Here is a 23,184-nt window from a genome sequence, read left to right on the forward strand (position 1 = left end):
ACCCTTCCCCTTCTCTGCTGAATCTCTGACAACCTTGAAAAATTAACTCCAGGCAATTCAGCTTCACCATCTCAGTTTCCAGAAAAATTGTTCCACTTCATTCAGAAACAGCTAGGCCTTTCCATCAGAGACTTTGATTCTGAAGTCTATATGAGAAAACAGACTACCTCCTCCTCAATTATTACAAGGACTTGTGTTGGCAATACTCTGGGTGGTGCCTGCTTAAACCTCAAATTTCAAACTAGTCGCATGAAACATCCCCGACTGCAACAGTAAAGATCCCAACAGCAGGAATTCTAAAGTCCTATCACCTCTGGGACAGTTTCACTGGCTAACAGAAGCAAACTTTTTTCTCCCTAAGACTTATTAAACAAACTAACAACTTTCCTCTGCTATCTGGTTCATATCCTAAGTAAAGAATCCAGGGACTTCACCCCATTTTGAAGATGTTTTCAACTTCTAGCTATAAAAAAGCTCCATCTATGGCACCCTGAGACTGCAGGAAAAAGTATTTTTAGAAAACAGAGAAATCCTCAAACTGAAAAAAGCTCCCTGTGGCTGCCCAGTATTCATCATAATAAAGAAAAGTACAAAGTCTGCTTGAGGAATTAAGACAGGATATGAGCTAATCCTGCTAAAGGAACGTAACAGGAGTATAGAGGTGTTACATGCACTGTGTAAAATTTCAAGTACCATTCTTGGAAATATTCCCATATTTATATATAGCCCAAGGTGGTATAAACCAAATTTATTAATAGAAGGAAGGACTTCCTCTCAGCCCCTCTTGATTCCTGAAACATCAATAACACTAGATGCCAAGTGGTTTTTCAAGTACTTCTACTGCAAGCCAGAAACTCAACTTTGCCAAATGAAGATCCCTGTCTTACCTGTGTTCCAGCTCTCGGATGGACAGAAGGACTCCTGATGTTGACAGCTTCTGTTTTACGGAAGCCAGGAAAGTGAATTCACTCTTATTCCGAAACAGCTGAATTAACTTCTCGCTCACATGGGGGGCTGCGTGGATCTCTCTTTCTAGATCTAAAAATTAATTAAGGAAGAAAAAAATTACAACTATAATATAAATGCTACGTCTGAGAGATTCAGATTATATTTTTCATTTTCTTTCCCTGTCGATATTTTTCATTTTCAGGAGTCATCCAGCTCACCATCCAGCTGCAATCATTCAATGCAAAACCAAAAAATGCCATCTCTGTCAACGTGCCCACCTGTCACTTTGACAAGTTCACAATTGGCCAGCCACTGATTTTCTGACAGAAATTTTGACAGGATTCTGTAAATCCAGGCCTGCTGTAAGTAGATTAAGTTGTTGTAAATAGGGAGGGAGGATGTCAGAGAAATAGGGTCCTGAATTCTGTAGAATCTCTAGAATAGCTTTTTCCAGTACCACTTTTAACTGGCTCCAGTTTCAATTTTACTGTTGACTTGGTTACCAACTCACCACAATACGTCTAAGGGAACCTGTCCTTGCACTGTGTAGGGCAAAGATTTACTCTTGCTAAAAATGCTATATGACTGTGCCTTAACCCAAAAATAAATACAAGACATGCTTGCCTTCTGCAAGCGTGCCTAGAATTTCTCCAGTTAAACATGCAATACCTGACACTTCTCATGAAATATTTATTAAATTCACGTTATGCTGGTAGGCCTAAGGGTATTTTATCCCCACTAATCCTCTGGCTGTCCAGGAGGGCAGCTCTCTCCCCCATCCCCATAATGAGGGACATCATTCACTTTAAACTCAGACTGATCCCTGTCAGACTAAAACTGAGTGTTTTCCCAGTACTTCACGCTATACAAGCACCACTGGAAATGGTACTGAAAAAGCAGAGTTAGAGAAAACTGTGCTCACAGAAATATGTCTTCTACATCTCACAACCTCCCTCTTTGGTTATTGTTGTGGCTTTTATTGCAGGACCATGTGTACCCTTTCGAGAAACAGTTGGCTTCCTGGGTGATAATTAACAATCCAGATAGAAATTACTTCCGTGAAAGTTTTTCTTAAAAATCAAACTTACTGTATGGACTAAAATAAACATATCAAATGGTGTTTTCAACAACAACAATAAAGGGAATCATCTCACCTGTCCTGAAAAGCCATGGGCACTATGGAACCCAGAAGATAACTGCTAAATCAATCAATCAGTCATACTTATTGAGCACTTACTGTGTGCAGAGCACTCTACTAAGCGCTTGTGAAGTACAAGTTGGCAAAATATAGAGACAGTCCCTACCCAACAGCGGGCTCACAGTCTAAAAGGGGGAGACAGAGAACAAAATCAAACATACTAACAAAATAAAATAGAATAGATATGTACAAGTAAAATAAATAAATAGAGTAATAAATATGTACAAACATATATACATATATACAGGTGCTAAATCAAACTACTAGTTCATTAGTTCCCGTAACTCTGGCCATAGTGTGAAGTTAAAGAAGGAATCAGACAGACTGTCCCTTTACATAATAGAAACATTAAAAAAAAATCCTTCCTATAGAGGCAATCACCAACTTGGATCTTGGTTCCTTCTGTTTTTTCAATACATCACCTTTGGTAGCACTTTAGGTTTTCAAAGCACTTTTACTGCCATCAATCATATCACCTTTACAATTCCCTTCAACAGATTTCAGTGCTGGAATTTTCATTAATTCCAAGAAGGGAAGCCAGTAATCAATCCATTAATACTATTTTTTGAACATCTACTGCATACAGAGCACTTAATTAAGCAGCATCGCCTGGTGGATAGACCATTGGCCTGGGAGTAGGAAGGTCATGGATTCTATTCCCAGCTCCACCACATGTCTGATGTGTGGCCTTGGGCAAGTCACTTCACTTCTCTGTGCCTCAGTTACCTCACCTGTAAAATGGGGATTGAGGCTGTGAGCCCTTTGTGGGACAGGGACTATATCCAACCTGATTTGCTTGTATCCACCCCTGTGATTAGTACAGTGCTTGGCACATAGTGAGCACTTAAATACCATTATTAGTAGATGTGGCCCCTGCTCTCAGACAGTTTACTATCTAGCAGGGAAAGACAGATGCTAAAATAAATTATAGAGAAGGAAGCCAACCAGTATATGTACCTAAGTGCACCAAAGGGTAATGTACCTTTAACTAACCTGAGAGGAGGGTAATCCTAAAATTTATTTTTCAAGTGTGGAAAAGAGGCAACAAAATCTATGCTTGGAAGGAAGGTCTGTGAAAAAAAAACCCTTACTAGTGTTCTGGTTATCCTCCAAACAGAGCTGCAAGGTGAAACCAAGAGGTAAATATATTAGACTCTCCAAATTTTATGCTTGAAAGATAGAACTGACCACCCTCAATCACCCATCAATGCAGCCAAACTGGACTAGTCTGTAATTTTTAAGTTCATGTGAGTCTCACAGTAGGAAAGAGAGCCTTCTGTCTGAAAGATCTATCCCAAACCTAACAATGAAAAGAGAAATCTTCCTTTATCTTTGTAAATGATCAGTACCCTGAAGTAGAGAAATCCAGTCATCCAACAACTGAGCGCAATGAACGAAATAAGTATTTCAATAAACTGAGGCTTTGTGTGTGTTCTCATTTCACAAAAGCACTTTTGGAAAATGTTTACCATAACTCAGCAGCTAACAGTGTACAAGGACACTACAGTCTTAACATTTTTTTCCTCTCTATGCACACATTCAGCGTTTAAAAGCCAATATACAGAGTAATGTGGCCAAGAAGCCTGCCAATTAAGGCTGAAAGTTGTATTTATCATCTGCTTTGGGGCATATAATTTGAGGTCACACTGCTAAACAAAACAAGGACTTTCTTACAGTCAGGCAAGGTTAGCTATTCAAAGCAGAGACAATAGAAAATGCACCATTTTAGCATAATCTGGTTTAGGATGACTAAGTGGTAGATGACCAACAGGCCCCATCCATTCAATTAATCAATTGCTTTTTAATGAGTGCTTACTCTGTGAAGACCACTATACTAAGCACTTAGAAGAATAAAATAGGGTAAGTATATATTACCTCTGCCCTCAAAGAATTTACAATCTAGCTAACTTCCAATCCTGAAAGGGCTGTAGAGCATTGTAAAGCAATGTTTCCTCAAGGTTTTCATTAAATCCTAAAATTAATACTTCTTTACTGATTATGCTTACATTGCTGCCCTAATATATTTGTTTTGACCATGTAGACATACTGTGAATTTGAAAGAAAGATATTCCAACCCCCTGATACGGTGCTTTTGATGAAGCATCCCAAAGAAGTTGAAGAGCACCAGTCTAGGTATTTTTTTTTTCTCCCCAGTCATATTTGTTAAGCATTTACTATGTGCCAGGCACTGCATTTAGCACTGGGGTAGAAACAAGCTAATTAGGTTGGGCACAATCCATATGCCACTAACTCCCCATTTTACTGATGAGGTAACTGAGGCACAGAGCCCAAGATTACAAAGCAGACAAATGGACAAACCAGTGTTAGAACCCAAGTCCTTTGACTCCCAGCCCTGTGCTCTTTCCACTAATAATAATAATAATAATAATGATGATGTTGGTATTTGTTAAGTGCTTACTATGTGTCAAGCACTGTTTTAAGTGCTGGGATAGATACAAGGTAATCAGGTTGTCCCACGTGGGGCTCACAGTCTTCATCCCCATTTTACAGATGAGGGAACTGAGGCCCAGAGAAGTGAAGTGACTTGCCCAAAGTCACACAGCTGACAAGTGGCGGAGCCGGGATTTGAACCCATGACCTCTGACTCCAAAGCCCGTAGCCCTGCTACTTCTCTTTTAAACAAAAAATTCAGCAGGAAAGTTTAAGTCCTTCTCCCTCCTGGACTGTTATGATTAGCCCAGTCATCTTAAAAGGAGTCATCTCTAAAAGAAACACTAACACAATGATTCAGCATCTGCAAAAGCCAACTATAAAAAAAGGTAAAAATTAACAAAACCAGAGCAATGAAATGATGACTCTCACATGCTGTGCTATATAGCTTTCTATTAGTAGTTTCACTGTCCATTTTCCTGACCTACACTGTGATCAGGTGGTGGAATTGTGCATAAGTTTTTAGCACATTTTTTCCTTAAGAGTATTTCTCACCAAGAAGACAGGAGGGAGAACTTCTCAGCCAAATATTATGAGAACAGACTTTCTGGGCCCACTGAGAGAGACTACTCTGTGCCCTGCTGAAGGTGCATGTGATGCTGGCAGTGGAAGATGCAAACTCTAGCATCCTCCAGAGCCAAGCCCTGGAATAGTTAGTTAAAGCCGTAACTGCCTGAATTACCTCATTGTGATTATCCCTAGTATTTACTAGGGATTTACTAAGAAGTTACTTGTCTTGTCTTATGCGGTCGAGTCATCTCCGACCCATAGCGACGCCATGGACACATCTCTCTCAGAATGCCCCACCTCCATCTGCAATCGTTCAAGTACTGTATCCATAGAGTTTTCTTGGTAAAAATATGGAAGTGGTTTACCATTGCCTTCTTCCACGCAGTAAGCTTGAGTCTCTGCCTTCGACTCTCTCCCATGCTACTGCTGCTAAGCACAGGGGAGTTTTGACCTGTAGCAGATTGCCTTCCACTCGCTAGCCACTGGCTAAGCTAGGAATGGAATTCATATGCCTCTGCTTGACTCTCCCTCCCATAGTTGAGACTGGTAGAGTACTGGAAATTCTCCAGGTGTGACCCTGAGAGGTGATAAGAAGTTATTACCTGTGGTAAAGCCTCTGTAGCCCCAGAATCCCATTTGTCCTAGTGGTTAAGAAAAGTTAATTCCTTAAAAAGGGTAACTGGATTTTGTTCATTAGGAATGGTATAAGTTTAAAGTAAAAGGATCAATATAGTATTGGCATTCTTCCACAAAAATGAAAAACAGGATCCCAATTTTCAAATGTTACTGTGGGATTCTCCCTAGGGCTCAGCTACACCCAGGGTGAGGATGCTTTCAAAGCTGTAACTGCAGGGTATTATTAATGAATGCCTCAGATCCCCAGTGGGAAAACTAGGGATTAAAAATAAAAGTATTGAGTCAGCTCAAACAGGGATGCATGTCACCTGAGGACCATGACAGCAAATCAAGTTAATTGAATATGCTAGGCACACAGTCTCTCCAAAAAGACAAGATCTGAGAGGAGAAGCAGATGTGATAGACACAACATGCTTCCTAATAGTATGTTGTTAATTCATTATTGTGCATTCATTTCTGGGTTTGAGCTGCTTAATTTAGTGGGGTGGGAGTGGGAGGGGCTGACAGGCTTTATCAGTTCCTTTTCTAGGAAGAGCTTCACTATCCAATTGAAAAAAAATTCTAGATCAGCAACATTAATGGCCTTAAAGAAAACCTGACCTCCTAACACACAGGAGAGTTTGGATGGGTTTTCTTCTACAAAAACATGGAGTTAGGTACCAGTTCTACTCAGTTCAGTGCATTTCCAAGAAAGGATGTGTCATGCAGTCAATGGTAATGATGGAGATCTGTTCCATGCTGAGCCAGGTGACTGTATTCTCAGCCATTTCCAGTGGTAAGGAACACCTTTAGGAGTAACAGCAAACATTTTTGGAAATTTTGGCTCCTCTTCTAATAGGAGGTTATCCATAGTTAATGCTGACTTTGGACATCTCCAGATGCTCCCTAATGTAGCCTTGCTTAGGTACTGTTTTTACAATTGTCTCTACATAGTATAAACTTGTTTGTAGCAGACAAGATTTCTAATTTGTCTGTGCCATTTTGAACTCTATTCCTGACCTTTAGAAAAATCTTACTCCCTTATCCTGTCCTACCCACAAAAATATTTAAGTGTCTAGTAAGACTGAAAAATTGAGGGGCCCTGTTCCCTCATCAGTCCTGAACCTCACCATTAGAAAGTTTGCAGCCCATGTGAAAATACAAAGTTATGAAGCAGCACAGTCTGGTGGATAGAGCACAGGCCTAGGAGTCAGAAGGACCTGAGTTCTAATCCCAGCTCTACCACTTGTCTGCCATGTGACCTTGGGGAAGACACTTCACTTCACTGTGCCTCAGCTACCTCAACTGTGAAATGGAGATTAAGATCGTGAGCCCCATGTGGGCCAGGGACTGTGTCCAACCTAATTAGCTTTTATCTACCTCAGTACTTTAAACAGTAAGTGCTTAAATACCATAAAAACAAAAGTAGTAGTTTGGGAGCATTATGTGTACAGATGAGACAGACATCCATCACTCCTACTATTACAGAAAATCTGTTTATTAAAGTCAGCCTGTCATGGAACATGTCAAATGTTCTTCTCCCCTTCCTTTTAGTGGAACAAACTAAAAGAATCCTGTGATGTGTGGAGCTCATCAAGTCTTTCATAATTACTGTGCAACTCAATCAGGAGAGATTCTGGAGCCTCTGTAATTTACTAATTAATAGGAACTGTCAAGTAGTTGCAGCTATGACCTTAGAATGGTTTTTTAAAAAATGAGTTAGGAAAATATAGACTCCAATATTACTGTGTATTGCAAAAGGATCCCTCCCCTCTTTGCTCCCATTAATAATCCTCACATTGTATGTGTCCCATAGAAATAAACAGAACAGAATTCCTTCTAGAGAGACTCACTGTAGCGTCTATTTCCTCTATAACTCATGTCAACTGGCAGCAATCACTTTTGTCAAGCTGGGCCTTGTCTTGCATTCTATTTTGAACCACAAGTGAAAAATAAATTTAAAACTTAAAAAAAGAGTGAGTGAGATGGAGGAAAATCAGCAGAGCACTCACTGGGCAGAATCAAGCTGCTAAAATTATACTACTAACACCAGAGATGTAACACGAACAACAACGGTGAGGAAAAAAGGAGTCATCAGCATCCTTCTAAAATAAATGAAATGTATTTAAATCATAATTTTAATCATAATGATTGTAAATAATGCAAGATGCCGATCAGACCAACTTTAGGATAACTTTGAGAAGGGTTGTTCCCATAGGGCTCTCACCTCATTAGAAGTGAAAGATCCAACACATTCCCTGGGTTGCCTGCTGGGAGCATTTAAGCAAAAGCAACTTCCAGCTTTCTCTCCTGGCCCCATGCCCTTACAGATGACAGCTCTGGATGAGAGCACACTTAGAGACATTTTAGGAGATGACTCTTGTTTCACAGGACCCAGCAGGGGCAAGTAAATGGCTGACACACTGTCTGATGGGAAGGTCAGCCCCACCGGAAAAATCTTCAGGGTCAGACAAATCCAGACAACCTGGCAAAAATGAGGAGACAATGAGGAGTTGGAGAGTCTGGCCACACTGTGTGGAGTAGAGGAGGGCAGGGGCTCTTATTGCCAGCACAATAAGGAATGTCTCTTCCTCCTCTTGTCACCCAAGTACCTCCCAAGAGAGAATCAATGACTGGAAAGAATTACAGTATACCTATCTAGGAAAATGCTTGATAATTTTGTTCAGGTCCTGAAGAGCAAAGTGGGCTGGTTTCAGTGCCTCTTCCCTATCCCACTCAGAGGATAGAAATAAAGGACTGGGAACTGACCTCCCACCCAATGTAACCTGGAGAAGATAAAGCTGAAAAGAAGCTTTCACTTACACCAAACCCCTACAGAGAGAGATGGGAATCTCCTGCTCTCTATAAATACAGAGCACAAAGAAAGCAAGCTAGAGCCCTGGGAGAGTGTGTTGCATAATTTAAGTCCCAAAACAGGTGAAGATGATGATGCTAATGACTGATAATTAAGCTTTCACATAAATAATTTAGGTAAGGCAAAAAAAGAGCCCTCTTATTAGGTTTGTCAATATTGGGTTGATGACACAAAGAGACTATGGGATCCTCTTTTCTGGAGGTTTTTAAGGAAATGAGTTTATCTTCTTTATAAAATGGTTCAGGGGACAAAGGGATGGATTGGGTGCAGGATCAGCCTTAGATGGTACATAATGGGAGCAATCGCCTCAAGGTACATCGAGGGGGTTGCTGACCTGGAGTGAGGACAGTGATGACCTTGGAACTCAGGGAGATTGGCTCACTGCAACTGCAGTGTCTGAGGAGGGAACAGTGTAGAGGATACAATTTTGGCAGGGAGTGGGTGAGCGGAGGAGGAGGAGGGAGAAGAGCAGAGGGGAGAGATGGCAACAAGGGCATAGAGAAAATTAAATGTGTGAAAGCATGTGCTTGTCAGAAGCGGCACCGGTTTGTACAGAGACCTGGAAGGGAAGAACAGTGGCTCAGTCGCGGGCAGAGGTCCTTCCAGGAAAGTGCTCCAGATTCAGGGGTTCAAACAGAATTTTACATAAGTATGTCACACCATTTGTGCATGCAGTGTGACATAATCACATCATGCAGAATGGGAGGTGGCTGAAAATTTTTCCCTGCCTTGGAGCAGCTGACTATCTGAAGCCAGTCCTGCATTGGATGACTTCTCTAAATCTAGAAGAGGCCATGCAGAATGGAGTATGACTTCCCAAGATCACTTACAGACATTTGAGACATTCAGATTCCTCACCCTGATGGAGGCAAATAGCCCTCAAAGCACCCTGGATTTCATCTTGGCCATGCAGAGTTTCCTTTCACAAGCCCATTTCCCAGTTAGACTTCAAGCATGAGGTCTTTTTGTTTTCCAAATGTTGAACATGAAGAAAGGCCCAAATTTCATCCCAGAACAGTTGGAGGCTACATCCCTTAAAAATAATAATTGTGATATTTATTGAGCACTTACTATGTGCCAAGCACTGTAGTAAGCACTGGGGTAGATAATAGGGTCCCACATGGGGTTCACAGTCTAAGAGGGAGTATACGTATTGAATTTCCATTTTGCAGATGAGGAAACTGAGGCACAGAGAAGTTAAGTGAGTTGCCCAAGGTCACACCGCAGGCAGGTGGTGGAGCTGGGATTAGAACCCAGGTCCTCTTACTTCCAGGCCTGTACTCTTTCTACAAGGCCATGCTGCTTCCCCTTGAGCTGCCTCTCTGAAAGATCAGCTTTCAAAACCCTGTCTCAACTCCCTTTTAGACTTCAGTGATTTCAGGGCGGTAAGGCAGTTCTAAGCCTCTAAATACAGTTCAGATGCAACATTTGAGTGAACAAGTTGGGCAGTTATGAGGTCAACTAGTGACTAATTATATCAAAATAAATTAAATGCTCAAAGCCCTAAAAAGTACATAATCCAGACCCCAGCATCCAGCATCTCTGCCTCTGTAACCAAACAGGTTTTCTGCTAACTCAAGCAATTTAAGAACCACAAAGCCCTTGGCTCTCTAGCTACAGGTGAAAAGTATTTGTGATGTGAAAGGGTAGAGTTCTGCGGTGTGAACAGTAAATTGGGGGAAGGTGATACCAGAAGGATTTCTGAAGTTGCTTAGACTCTGGAGGGTGTTCTAAGAATAATGAGCTCTTTGTCTTAACCCCCAAGTTTTGGGGTGAGGGAAGATTCACAGTCCATCACAGAGGTAGAAAATGAAGTCACTGCCACTTAATTCCCCCTGCCAACTGCTTGAGTAAGAAGCTTACTGTTAGAAGCCAGGTCACAGCAATATAGGATTTCCAGGGGCAGGAGGGAGCCATGAGAAGAATATGTTGCTGAGGGAAATAAAAACATGTCATTCCTACAACTTCCCCATTTTTCCCCCCAAGTGGCCAGCATTGATCTCATGAAGAAGCGATATGGCCTAGCAAATAGAGCATGGGCCTGGGAATCAGAAGGTCATGGGTTTTAATTCCTCCTCTGCCACTTGTCTGCTGTGTTAACCTTGGGCAAGTCACTTAACGTCTCTATGCCTCAGCTACCTCTGCTGTGAAATAGGGATTAAGACTGTGAGTCCCATGTGGGACAGGGATTCTGTCCAAACTGATTATCTTGTTTCTGCCCCAGTGCTTAGAACAGGGCTTGACACAGAGTAAGCATTTAACAAATACCATAATTATTATTATGTTCTGAAATCTAGCCAAAATAATAGAGCACGGGGCTGGAAGTCAGAAGGTCATAGGTTCTAATCCCAGCTCTGCCACTTTTCTGCTGTGTGACCTTGGGCAAGTCACTTAACTTCTCTATGCCTCAGCTATAAAATGGGGATTAAGACTGTGACCCCACCTTGGGACAGGGACTATGTCCAACCTGATTAGCTTGTATCTACCTCAGTGCTTAGAACAGTACCTGGCACATAGCAAGAACTTAACAAATGCCATGATTATTGTTATTATTATAGTCACCATAGGTGCTTGTGAACATACAACAGAAGTAAAAGACATGCTCCCTACCCTTAAGGAGTTTATACAGATGACCCATTTTCCTCTGCACCCAATGCAAAAACCCCTCTATTGGTTTCAGGGCCCTTCACTACTTTTGTCCATTTTACCCATCGGCTCTCTTCCCTTGTGCTCCCCACCTTGCACTCTTCCCCAGTTCAACTACCTGTTCCTTGCTTTCAAGTCTTCTACCTCCAGCTCCACACTTATGAATATTTCTAAAATTGACTGTATATTCATTAATTTACTCAACCATTTTATCCTATCAATCAATCATATTTATTGAGCAGTTACTATGTGCAGAGCACTGTGCCAAGTGCTCGGGAGAGTACAATATACTATTTGTACTAACTGTCCTAGACTGTTCCTCATCCTACTTCCACTATTTTTAACCCACTGAGCCTACCTGCCTCACCCATTAGAGTGTAAATTCTCTGTCTGCAGGTAATGTGTGTTCGGCTTTAGAACCAGTCACTTGAGGGCTGATTATAGGAATGGTCTGACCCCTTCAGGCCCAAGAACCCTGAAAATTGGATCATTTCTACGCCTCCTCTCTCTTCACTAAACATCCCTTTCCAGCCATCCAAGGATTCAAGTCACTGAACAATAGGCTGCATGTCGGATGTGTTTACCCGTAATGTAATGACTCACTACATGAGACACTGTCTGCTTCAAGCCTACTTACCTGTTTCTCCCTCCCAACACCATCCTAGATCTCTGCTGCACAACGTCTGTGAGACATACAATGTTCTCCCTCATGCTTTCTCCTTCCCTTCATGTCTAGACCCAAAGAAATAGAATCCAGATCCTCAAAGCCTGAACCCAGTGAACCACAACTATACATTTGGCTCTCTAGACACCAGTAGCCTCCCACAGAAAAGAGTTCAAGGACCTCTTTGTGGAGAATGGATGAAATGAGGATGGCTAGATTAACGCCTGTTTAACCTTCCAGATCCACTTCCATTTTGTTCCAACTTTTCACTGGTAGGAGTAGCATGAAAAAAGCTTGAGGTTATTATAGGACTAAGAATAATAAGAAGGGTCAAATACATATGTGTCAAGTGCTGTTCTAAGCACTGGGAAAGATATAAGATAACCAGGTCATACTGAGTCTCTCTCTCTGTCCCATACAGGGCTCACAGTCTAAATAGGAAGGAGAACAGGTAGTGAATCCCCATTTTACATATGAGGTAACTAAGGCACAGAGACATTAAGGGACTTGCCCATGGTCACACAGCAGGGATGTGGTGAAGCCGGGAATAGAACCAAGGTCTTCCGACCCCCAGGCCCATACTCTTTCCACTAGACCACACTGCTACTCAGATTATTTTATCATAAAAGCTGCTCTCCAGTGGTAGTACAGCAGTAGAAGCTGCAGACCCTTACACTGTGGACTGCTTGCCAGATGGTGCCTTCCGGGTACGAGAATGCCACAGGTGTGTCCCTTAAATACTTTATCTACCTCTTAGGAGAAGATGATGCTGTACACTTAGTTGTGGTATGTATTAAATTCTTAATGAGGGCTAAACATTATAGTCCTGCAGTAAATACATTCATTCAATTGTTTTTATTGAGTGCTTACTGTGTGCAGAGCACTGTACTAAGCACTTGGGAAAGTATAAGACAACAATAAACAGTGACATTCCCTGCCCACAGCAAGCTTATGATCTAGAGTGAGGGAGACAGACATGAATATAAACAAATAAAATTACAGATATATTTGTAAGTGCTGTGGGGCTGGGAGGGGGAAGAGCAAAGGGAGAAAGTCAGGGTGATGCAGAAGGGAATGGGAGATGAGAAAAAGTGGAGCTTAGCCTGGGAAGGCCTCTTGGAGGACATGTGCCTTCAATAAGGCTTTGAAGAGGGGTAGAGTAATTCACATCAGTTAATCAATCGATTGTATTTATTGAGCACTTACTGTATGCTGAGCACTGTACTAAGCACTTGGTAGAGTACAATGGTATAACAGATACATTCCCTGACCGCAACAAGCTTACAGTCTAGAGGGAGAAATGTATATATATACATTTATTTAAATTATAATAAAAATAATGATGCCATTTGTTAAGTGCTTACTATGTGCACAGCACTGTTCTAAGCACTGGGGAGGATACAAGGTGATCAGGTTGTTCAACGTGGGGCTCACAGTCTTAATCCCCATTTTACAGATGAGGTAACTGAGGCACAGAGAAGTTAAGTGACTTGCCCAAGGTCACACAGCTAACAGTTGACAAAGCTGGTATTTGAACCCATGACCTCTGACTCCCAGCCCGTGCTCTTTCCATTGAGCCATGCTGCTTCTCTAATTATATCTTATAAATTATTCATTTATATTTTATGTATATATTTAATGTCTGTCTACACCTCTAGACTGTAAACTCATTATGGGCAGGGAACATGCCTACCGATTCTGTTGCACTGTACTCTCCCAAGCACTTAGTATTATGCACACAGTACGGCACATAGTAAGCACTCAATAAATACCATCAATTGATTGATTGATTGGGGTAGATGCAATATTATCAGAGCAGGCATAGTTCCTATATCAAGGCAAACAAGGTCAAGCCATGGGATTAGAATCTAGGACTTCTAACTTCCAGTCCCATACTTTTTGCACAAGACATTGCTTTTTTTTTAATGGGCCTATTATCCTGGTGAATGGGAAAGGTTCTTTTTGAGAGGGTCACTTCTGGGCATGAGAATAAGCATCATAAATTAGTGTTCAGTTGGGCAAAATTGTTCACTCCTGTCTTTAAAGAGTTAATGAGCCACACAAATTTTACCTCCACTATCCCCCTCCCTAGGCAGCACTAGACTGAATTAATAAGCAGCAATAGTAAATTCAAATAATAAACTGGGCAGATGAGTGAAAATGTGCCTAATGTACCTTATGTTTCTCTACTTATAGATTATAAATCCCTGCCCCTTTGCTCTTTCTCGGGTTTGGCAGGTCACTGCAACTGTTACCAGCATGTCAAATGAAACTGATTCTTAAGCTTGCTTGAAAGTATAGGGTAGAAGAGGACTGACCCATGTGTAGCCATACCTAATTCTCAGTCATAGAACAAGTCACTCTAAATGTTTTATTCTCTCTGGCCTTGCTAGCTATATTTGGATTCAACAGTAAACAGATGGACATTATGTTCAGCAGCCAAGCTTTCTAATTTTTTTCATTCATTCAATCATATTTATTAAGCGCTTACTGTGTGCAGAGCACTGTAGTAAGTGCTTGGGAAGTACAAATCGACAACATATAGAGACAGTCCCTACCCAACAATGGGCTTACAGTTTAGATTATGATTATTCATTATAAATCATTTTTTACATGTTGCTTCAAATGCTGTTTTTCAAGAATAAAAATCTGCCAAGCATTGAAATGCTCAGTGATTTTAATATGCAAACCTCCTACAGAGATGATGTCTCATTTTAATTATTGTTTCGGTTTAATGGGTTTTCATTAAATTAGAGGACGGGGCAATTACAAGGGTGATCAGCTAATGCTTCAAAGGTAAGCTCCCTAGGTTCCAGAGGAAAATGCAGTTGTGGCTGCAAAGGAGAGAAAACGGAAAATTTTCAATAAACTTTCACTCTGATTCCCAACTCCAGTGGCAAATCATTGTACTTTGGGGGGACAGTTGTCCTGTTGTCATTCTGATGCACAGACACAGTTAGCCTCTTGCTGAATAGCTCAGTCATCTCAAACCCGTTCCATCAGGGCCCTTTTTAAAACAGAGAACGTCAGGCCCTATCCATTCTTAAAAATTCCATAACCCCAAAGCAAGATGTTGCCACTCAAAAAGACTCCTGATCAAATTGCATTCTCGCTTTCTCACACCAGTAATTTAGTTGGTTTAGTGGATTAATGTCTGACTTCTCACCCCCGGGAAATTGGTCTAACTTGAACACTGGCGGCAATGGCCAAAATCGTATTAATTAGCAAGTCATCAAGAGACTCTGTGAGAAATTACTGTAGTTCTCAGTGATATTTCATCACAGAAACTACATAAATTTGGCATCTTGGGACAAACAGAGAGGTGCTTTTTTTTTTTATATGAGCCTCAGAAATGAATTAAGAAGTAAAAAGATTTCTTTTCTGTTCAACCCTCATCTGAACCCATCATATCCCAGCTGAGATGTGTGTTTGTGGAGGGAGGGGGGCAGGAGACATGCAGGGTAGGGCTGCATTGCAGATATCTGAACTGTGGGGCACATTAGAAACCTTCAAACTGCTGAAATGCTTAGTTCCTGATCTTCAAATGAACCAAGAAAAATGAGAAACAGAGAATGGGAGAATCAATCAATCAGTGTTTTTATATTGAGCACTCACTGTGTGCAGAACACTGTACTAAGTGTTTGGAAGAGTACAATACAGCAGAGTTGCAAGCCCACAAGGACCTTGCAGTCTAGAGAAAGGGAGAAAAAAAGTAAGGGAAAGATAATGGGCTGAATGAAAAGTAGAAGTGCCCTTATAAAACTACCAACATCGCTATATTAAGAACTTGGTTACTGGGATTTTTAAAGCATAGCATTCAGAGCCTTGCCTTGCTGAGGAAAGAAAAAAAAACTTTCAAAACAGAGAAAAATCAAGAGGCAGTATTAGTCTCAGATCAACCACCAGGAAATAAGAATGATCAACTATGTCACCTCGCTCTGGCTTGTTATATTTACCACCTGTTGTCACATAGATTTGCTCATCTGTAGGCAGTACGAGGCTTAACTGAGCTGCAATTTTATTTATCTAATACTATAAAAATCCAGAATCATTTGACAGACACAACGATTTGATCTCTTCAACGTAATGCCTTCTTCTCAGTTCAGGAAAATAGCCCAACAAGTCACAGGATCACTAAAAGCATATCTTCTGCTCTTAAATCATGTGTGTTAAGCCAATTACATGCCTTGTTAGGTAATTAGTTCAGGAGTCACTGATTATGAGGTCTTAGTCACTGTTTATCTGCATTGCCCATGAGGTGCTTCAGTGTATGTTTACAAGAAAGAGTGTCGTAATTATTGTTCTTCCAGTTCTGCACAAGAAAAATTAAAGAATCGTGCAGAAAGGAAAGAAACCATAAGAAACCTGTTCCCCAAAATATAAAAGGCATCAAAATCTCTACCTGAAACAGTAAAGGAAGGCAGTGATTTGTGAGGCTCATTACAGATTTACTATCCATCTTAGCTGCATCACTATCCATTTTAGGAATCTCATTTAGAGTATGATAAACATTAATGTCACAGTAAATAATGAGTCACTGAAAATGTTGTCCGTTCCCTCTCTGATTCAGTGCCAAGTCAGCCTCTTCCTATCTCCCTAGCATACACATTCCATTTTTTCACTCAAGTGATGAACAGGGAGGAAATGATGAAAGCATTTAGATTTGGAGAAAAGTACTTTTCTACAATCTTAAGCAGAATCTGCATCTTTAAGTAACCTAGAATTATTAAATGCTAAACCAGTAGTTCTTCTAACAGGTGAACTACCAGTTGGGAAGTCACTACTTCAGCAAGAGAAGTGTTTTGTAATAACCTGAAACCGTTAATGCAGCTTCCAAGACAAAAAAAAAAATCTGAGAATTGAGAGAATTTTGTCCATTGGGTTGCCATTCACTCTGGCTTTCTGAGTGAAAATACTTTTACTTCTATGGGAATAATCATTCATTTTTCTAGAAAACTCTCCCAGATCACTCTGCAAGCATGAATTGAGTCCTGAAGAAGAATTAAAAATAATAATGATGGCATTTATTAAGCGCTTACTATGTGCAAAGCACTGTTCTAAGCGCTGGGGAAGTTACAAGGTTATCAGGTTGTCCCACGTGGGGCTCACAGTCTAAATCCCCATTTTACAGATGAGGGAACTGAGGCCCAGAGAAGTGAAGTGACTTGCCCAAAGTCACACAGCTGACAATTGGCGGAGCCGGGATTTGAACCCATGACCTCTGACTCCAAAGCCCGGGCTCTTTTCCACTGAGCCATGCTGAGGGAAAGCATTGTTATACCTATTTGAAAGTTGAATAAACCAAGGCTCAGAAGAGTAACTATCTGCATCAAATGGAAACTCCTATCCATTGGCCTTGAAGCACTCAAACACCTTCCTAACTCACCTCGCTACTCTCTCCTTCTACCAGTCTGTACACTTCCCTCCTCTAATGCTAACCTTCTCACTGAACCTCGATCTTGTCTGTCTCATCGCCAGCCTCTTGCCCACATCCTGCCTTTGGCCTGGAACACCCTCCCTCTTCTCATCCGACAAACAATTACTCTCCCCACTTCAAAGCCTTATTGAGGGCACACCCTCTCCAAGAGGCCTTCCCTGACTAACCCCCTCATTTCTTCTTCTACCGCTCCCTTCTGCATCATTCTGACTTGCTTCCTTTACACATTCCCCTCTACCAGCCACGTAGGACTTACATACATATCTGAAATTGTATTTATTTACATTTATCTCTGCCTCCCCTTCTATACTGTAAGCTTGTTGTGGTCATGGAATGTGTCTGTTATACTGTTATACTGTACTCTCCCAAGAGCTTACTACAGTGCTCTGCACACAGTTAGTGCTCAATAAATGTGATTGACTGACTATTCTTCACACCATCCAGCAACTCAAAAGCTGTGCTCTACCCTGACAACTAGTTCTTAAATGGTAAACTACGTTCCTGCAACTGGCTTCTAGTTGCAGGTTTTGGCTAGGATAAAGACAAATGGTATGACCTGCTCACCTTGCAGGCTTGCAAATGACCTTCTGTAGTAGTGGGATGCTTTATAAAAACTAAGAAATATATGTGGATGAATATCAGCATGTTGGGAAAATAGATCTATATTAGAACTTTCTTCTCTCCCCAGGTCCCAACTCCCAAAGTTATTATCACTTCTCACAAGTTTGACAGAGAATGCTGGGTAATCAATTTTTAGACAAGTAGGAGATCACCATTCCAACCTCCTCCTAACTCCTTCCTCCCATTTTACACACCCTCCCTGGTTTTCCCCACTCAATCCTGAAACACCTCCTTTAAGAGACCGCATAAAATTACCACCCCCTCCTATTTGTATCTTATTACCCTATCCTAGGTGTCCATCCACCCCTTTCATCATGCCCAATTCCTCCAGAAACTTACAACTTATCAGGAGCAGAAGGAACTCTATATTCAGAGAAGTATGAATAAAAAAATTCAGCTTGACTACCTGCACTATGTACAATACAGAAATATAATTTAAAAGGTAAGATGTAGCCAAAGATGAGAGCTGCTTGAATGCAGTTGAATGGTTAGAGATGATAAGTAACTATTGGTTAACGAAGTGATAAGCAAAAAGAAAACAGTAGACGGAACATTTGAGACAGCTGATGACTGTATTTCTCTTACTAGTATGATGATGATGATGGCATTTGTTAAGCGTTTACTATGTGCAAAGCATTGTTCTAAGCGCTGGGATAGATACAAGGTTATCAGGTTGTCCCACGTGGGGCTCACAGTCTTCATCCCCATTTTACAGATGAGGTAACAGGCACAGAGAAGTGAAGTGACTTGGCCAAAGTCACACAGCTGACAAGTGGCAGAGATGGGATTTGAACCCATGACCTCTCACTTCCAAGCCCAGGCTCTTTCCGCTGAGCCACGCTGCTTCTCTAGTATGTCAGTTCACCCTTAAATTAAGAAGGGGTGAATTAGCCAATTTGGGTTTTCTTTCTTTCCCTTATGCTTTTTTTTTCAGAGCCTTAGAACTAGAAAAATGTATCAGTGTAGGTTGGCTTTTGGGGTGACATTTTAAAATTCTTTATTTCAACCCTGCAAGTCCTGTCCACCAACAAAATCAAATCCCATATTCCTATTAAAGCAAATGAAGCCCTGAATTCATTGATTTTAGCTGTCAGCTGCACAATAATAACACAGGGCCTGATGTAGGCAGGGATGCCTTTTCAGCACAAAATGCCTCTTCTATTTATGTGTAACTATTGTTGTCACTCTCTCTTTAATGATTTTCTTACTCAATAGATACATATAGTCTTTCAGTATGTGTCCTGATGCAACAGAGAACAAAAAACCCAAAGAAGCATAAATATACTCAGCACTTAGTCATTCCATGCAACTTCTTAAATGAATTATTTGGAAGATTTAAAATTTTTCAAAAATGTCACAATAATGGCTGTTTTATCTTTTTACACCATAATTATGATTTGGAGCTTTGCTTTTCTTATTTCATCCAGGCACACTACAACTCATGAATAAAATATGACAAGTTTGATAGCATCCATTGCAGTGGGTTCATCCGTAAAAGCAAACGTGCTCAGGTTACAAAGAGCTTTTGTGCTCTATCAGTCTTTGTTTCTGAAATGGACTTTAAATAGAATTGACACGTGAATGTGTGTCCCATATCTGCATTTCTTGCCTTCAGCAAAAAACACTAGTAAACATATTTACTTTTTTTAACCTAATGAGGGCATTTCTAAATAATTAGAAATACATCGATGAAAGAGACATAATATTATTTCAGAAATTTGATTCAGGCAGCATATCAAGAAATGTTGAGCCACAATCACAGAACAAAAACCAATGTGCATAAAGACACTACTCTCAAATGTGAACTCATCTAAATGTGTTCAATCCCTGCATCAGCATTAATGGGGCCAGAAGTGTCTTTATCTACAACTTTGCTTTCCCTGAGCAAATACTGCCACACCCATTTCAAAGTTTTCCCCCAACATGTGGCAGGTGCCACAAACACTTCTCCATATGCTAAAAGGAAAGAAGAGAAATGGAGAGCCATAAAAAAAATCACCATTTATCGCCTGCCCTAGTTAGGGATTATATACTTTTAGTCCAAGGTCTGGCTTAAAAGGCAGATCTATAAACAACTCATGTAGTTCATCTATTGAACTGAATGATACAGCTGACTACTTCTTCCACGACAAAATGCAAATATTCCTTCTTCCAGAGTTTGGATTCTCAGATACGTTCTCTATTCGAAGGAAGGTATGTCGGTAAAGAGCAGATAAACAAAAGATACCCCAAAATCTAGATTGGTATAATAAAGGTTACATGAAAGATGAAGATTTTGAAGTGAGCAGCTGGAGAGACAGTGCACTGCTGGCCTAAGTTTTTCCTGACTGTTTTGTTTGTAGAATATGATTTTCTACTGTGACTACAAAAGAAGGATTTTGCAAGAAAACAATTTAATGGTGTCTTTTAAAACATCAAAATGCAGAAGATTGAACATATTCTGTGGTTTGCTATAGCTTGTAGTACAGATGTGTGACTATGGCAATTATTTGGGGAAATTATTGAACGGCTTTTATTGTCACTGCGGTGTTCTGTCCCATAAATCATCTTGCTTGGCAAGCACTGCTCCAACTGAGAGGCAGTCCCAAATTCAGAAGAATTGCTCTTGCCTTTATGGTTGTAATTTCTGGTATGCTCAATTTTGTCATATTGCCTCACCTTGTGTCATGTTATATTAAGCTAGATCATGTCCCAAACTGACACAACGTGACACGATGCAACCTAACAGCAGTTATGTTGCAGAAATGAAAAATAAAATACTTTTCGCCAGACATGCTAGCAGTTTGGGTGGCACAACGAATTGGAGTTTTGGCACATAAGGAAGGGAGCAGCTTGAATACTCATAAAAAGTAGCTAATTTTTATTCCCTGTGGAGACTTCAAGATAGCAGCTTTTTACACTCCAGGAAGCTGCCCATTTGGTGAGAGTGCATTAGGCCTTCTTTACATCAGGCTCAATTTTTCAAATTAGCAAAATGGGCTTTATTTTTTCCCATTTACATTTTTAAAGGAATGCTGCTATCTTAGATGCAGAGCATGGATTTGAGAAGGAGAAGAAAGCTTGAAAAATAACAAAAGAGAGGGCATAATTGCTGAAACTTGGAACCAATATCATCCACTCCTTTCTGGTACCTCTGACTGTGGAAGATACATTTGAAGGTACAGTCAGAGACACCTTTTAATCCTGCTGCTAATAAAGCTAATGTTATCCTGGCTAGGTGCACCTGGTGCATTTTTTTTTATTTTAACAACATTTAAAATCAATCATTAGCATTTCTTGAGGCCTACTGTTTGAGAACCCTATACTAAGCTCTCGAGAGATTTCAAAAGAGTTGTCAGAGAAGGTCCCTGCCCTCAGTGAACTTTCATTCTAGGGGGGAGATATACTCTGAAGTACTTTAGAGGTAAGTGCTTTGCACATAGTAAGTGCTTAATAAATCCCATCATTATTATTATTATTATAAGGAGGAAGAAAAAAGGAATATAAGCTTACCTCCCACCTGTCCAGGAACAGAAAAGCAACCTCACCTTTCTCTGTGTTTTCAGCACCTCCCCACAAGGGCCAAGTGAAGCAACTGCCTCCCCTCCTGCCCCTGAGGGCTGCTGCCCTAGGTATGTTCTGTGCACGCCAGCCAGGGATAAAAGCTGACATCACGTACTCAGTATCCACCTCACTGGACAGCCAGCCACCATACTGTCTTCTTGGAACCAGCCTTTTCTGTAACTAGTGAGGAGACTCCACCCCATCCTGCCTCCCACCACCCTGACCAGAAAGGGAAAACACCCACAGCATGAGACTAACACAAAACTTCAGGAAGGCTGGTAGCTGCTGTAACTGTGGCTACATGTGTGCCCTGAACTATATCACATCGAGCCTGAAATTCTCCTCTTCTATCAGCACTGTGCTGATTTTTGTTTTTGTTTTGTGTACTTGTCCTTGTCTTTTCTATTGTCTTAGTGTTTATTGTTTCAGCATACTTTATGTGCCTATCTCTAGTCCCCTTTCCCTCCATTATAATAACTGCGGTACTTGTAAAGTGCTTACTATGTGCCAGAAATTGTACTAAGCAATAGGGTGGATACAAGTAAATTGGGTTGGACAATGCTCTATCCACTACACCATGCTGCTTACAGTGAACCCCTTAAGGGCCAGGGACCATGTCTAATTTTGACCTCTGTATATTTTCCCAGGGTTTGGCACAGTACCCTGCACACAGTCAGAGTTTAATAAATACTACTTCTAGTAACAGAACAGTTCTAAACTCCTATTCCACCTGAACAGAACATGAACAATGTAATTACTGGATCAGGCCAACAGACTACCCAGTTCAAAACTCTGTCTCCAACAGTAGAAACAGAAGAGTGGTTAGTGTTTGACATTACAAAGGAACCATCTAACATTTTAGCTTGGCCTTCTACTTAACTACCTTTTCCTCTAACAACATATTAGGAATCTGAATGTACTGGCCTTATCAATTTCAGACCAGACTTTAGCAATGCCCAAACGCAAAAGACCTGTGCTAGTGAACAAGAACTAGATGTTAAGGTAAAGACATGGTGGAATTTAAAGTAAATTGAAGATTCTGAGTTTCCTTCCCCCACATTTCTTCCAGTGTGAACTATTTGCAAGAGTTCACTGACCTGGAGGGCCAATTGCCCAACAGTGCATGAAAGAATATGGAAAATGGCTCAGACTTCTGATAGTTCTGTTTTTAGATTGTGACTTGTTTTAAATCCTAATTCGGCCTTGAAGAAACAAAATCAGAGTGTGAAATCAATATTCACCTTTTCTTTATTGTAAAAAGATTAAACAGAAGGTTCAAGACCATGGCTCATCTGTCATTATCAACAGATGACTTCATCAAATAAATCAAGAGCAGAAAATCCTGATGATCTTTACAGTGGGCTCTCACTGTCATCATCACATTTGGACTGTACATACAGGCTCAAGGCAGGATGAAAGCAAGGCAAGCAGGCACATTCCCCTGAGGTTACAATCAGCCAACAGCATCTCTTTCCTTTGCCCATTCAGCAAAACCAGGCCACCATACCTCTTCAAGTGTTTGAAGGATTATTAAGTAATGGGAATGATAAACCTTCTCAACCTCAGGACCAATCAAGATCAATTCAGCTGCAGTTTGAAGAGTTCAAGGTACTCATGTGGGCTAAGAGGATTGTTGGAAATTGCAGTGGTTTACAGAGAGATCCTGTGGGCAACTA

At 40.8% G+C, this 23,184-nt stretch overlaps 1 protein-coding gene and 1 non-coding gene across 6 annotated transcripts in view; both read right to left on the minus strand.

Moving 5' to 3' along the window:
• Positions 1-23,184, minus strand: part of NELL1 (neural EGFL like 1) — a 499,897-nt gene that overhangs the window by 456,278 nt on the left and 20,435 nt on the right. For all 5 annotated transcript variants that reach the window (XM_038764520.1, XM_038764521.1, XM_038764519.1 and 2 more), the window contains exon 3: positions 888-1,038. In XM_038764520.1, coding sequence (XP_038620448.1) covers positions 888-1,038 — 151 coding nt within the window. The remainder of the gene's footprint in view (positions 1-887; positions 1,039-23,184) is intronic.
• Positions 5,557-5,694, minus strand: LOC119944274. The gene has a single exon (XR_005455769.1). It is a non-coding gene; the product is annotated as a small nucleolar RNA SNORA7 (small nucleolar RNA).

This window comes from Tachyglossus aculeatus, chromosome 22 (genome assembly GCF_015852505.1).
Source record: "Tachyglossus aculeatus isolate mTacAcu1 chromosome 22, mTacAcu1.pri, whole genome shotgun sequence".
In the NCBI taxonomy this organism is placed as follows: Eukaryota; Metazoa; Chordata; class Mammalia; order Monotremata; family Tachyglossidae; genus Tachyglossus; species Tachyglossus aculeatus.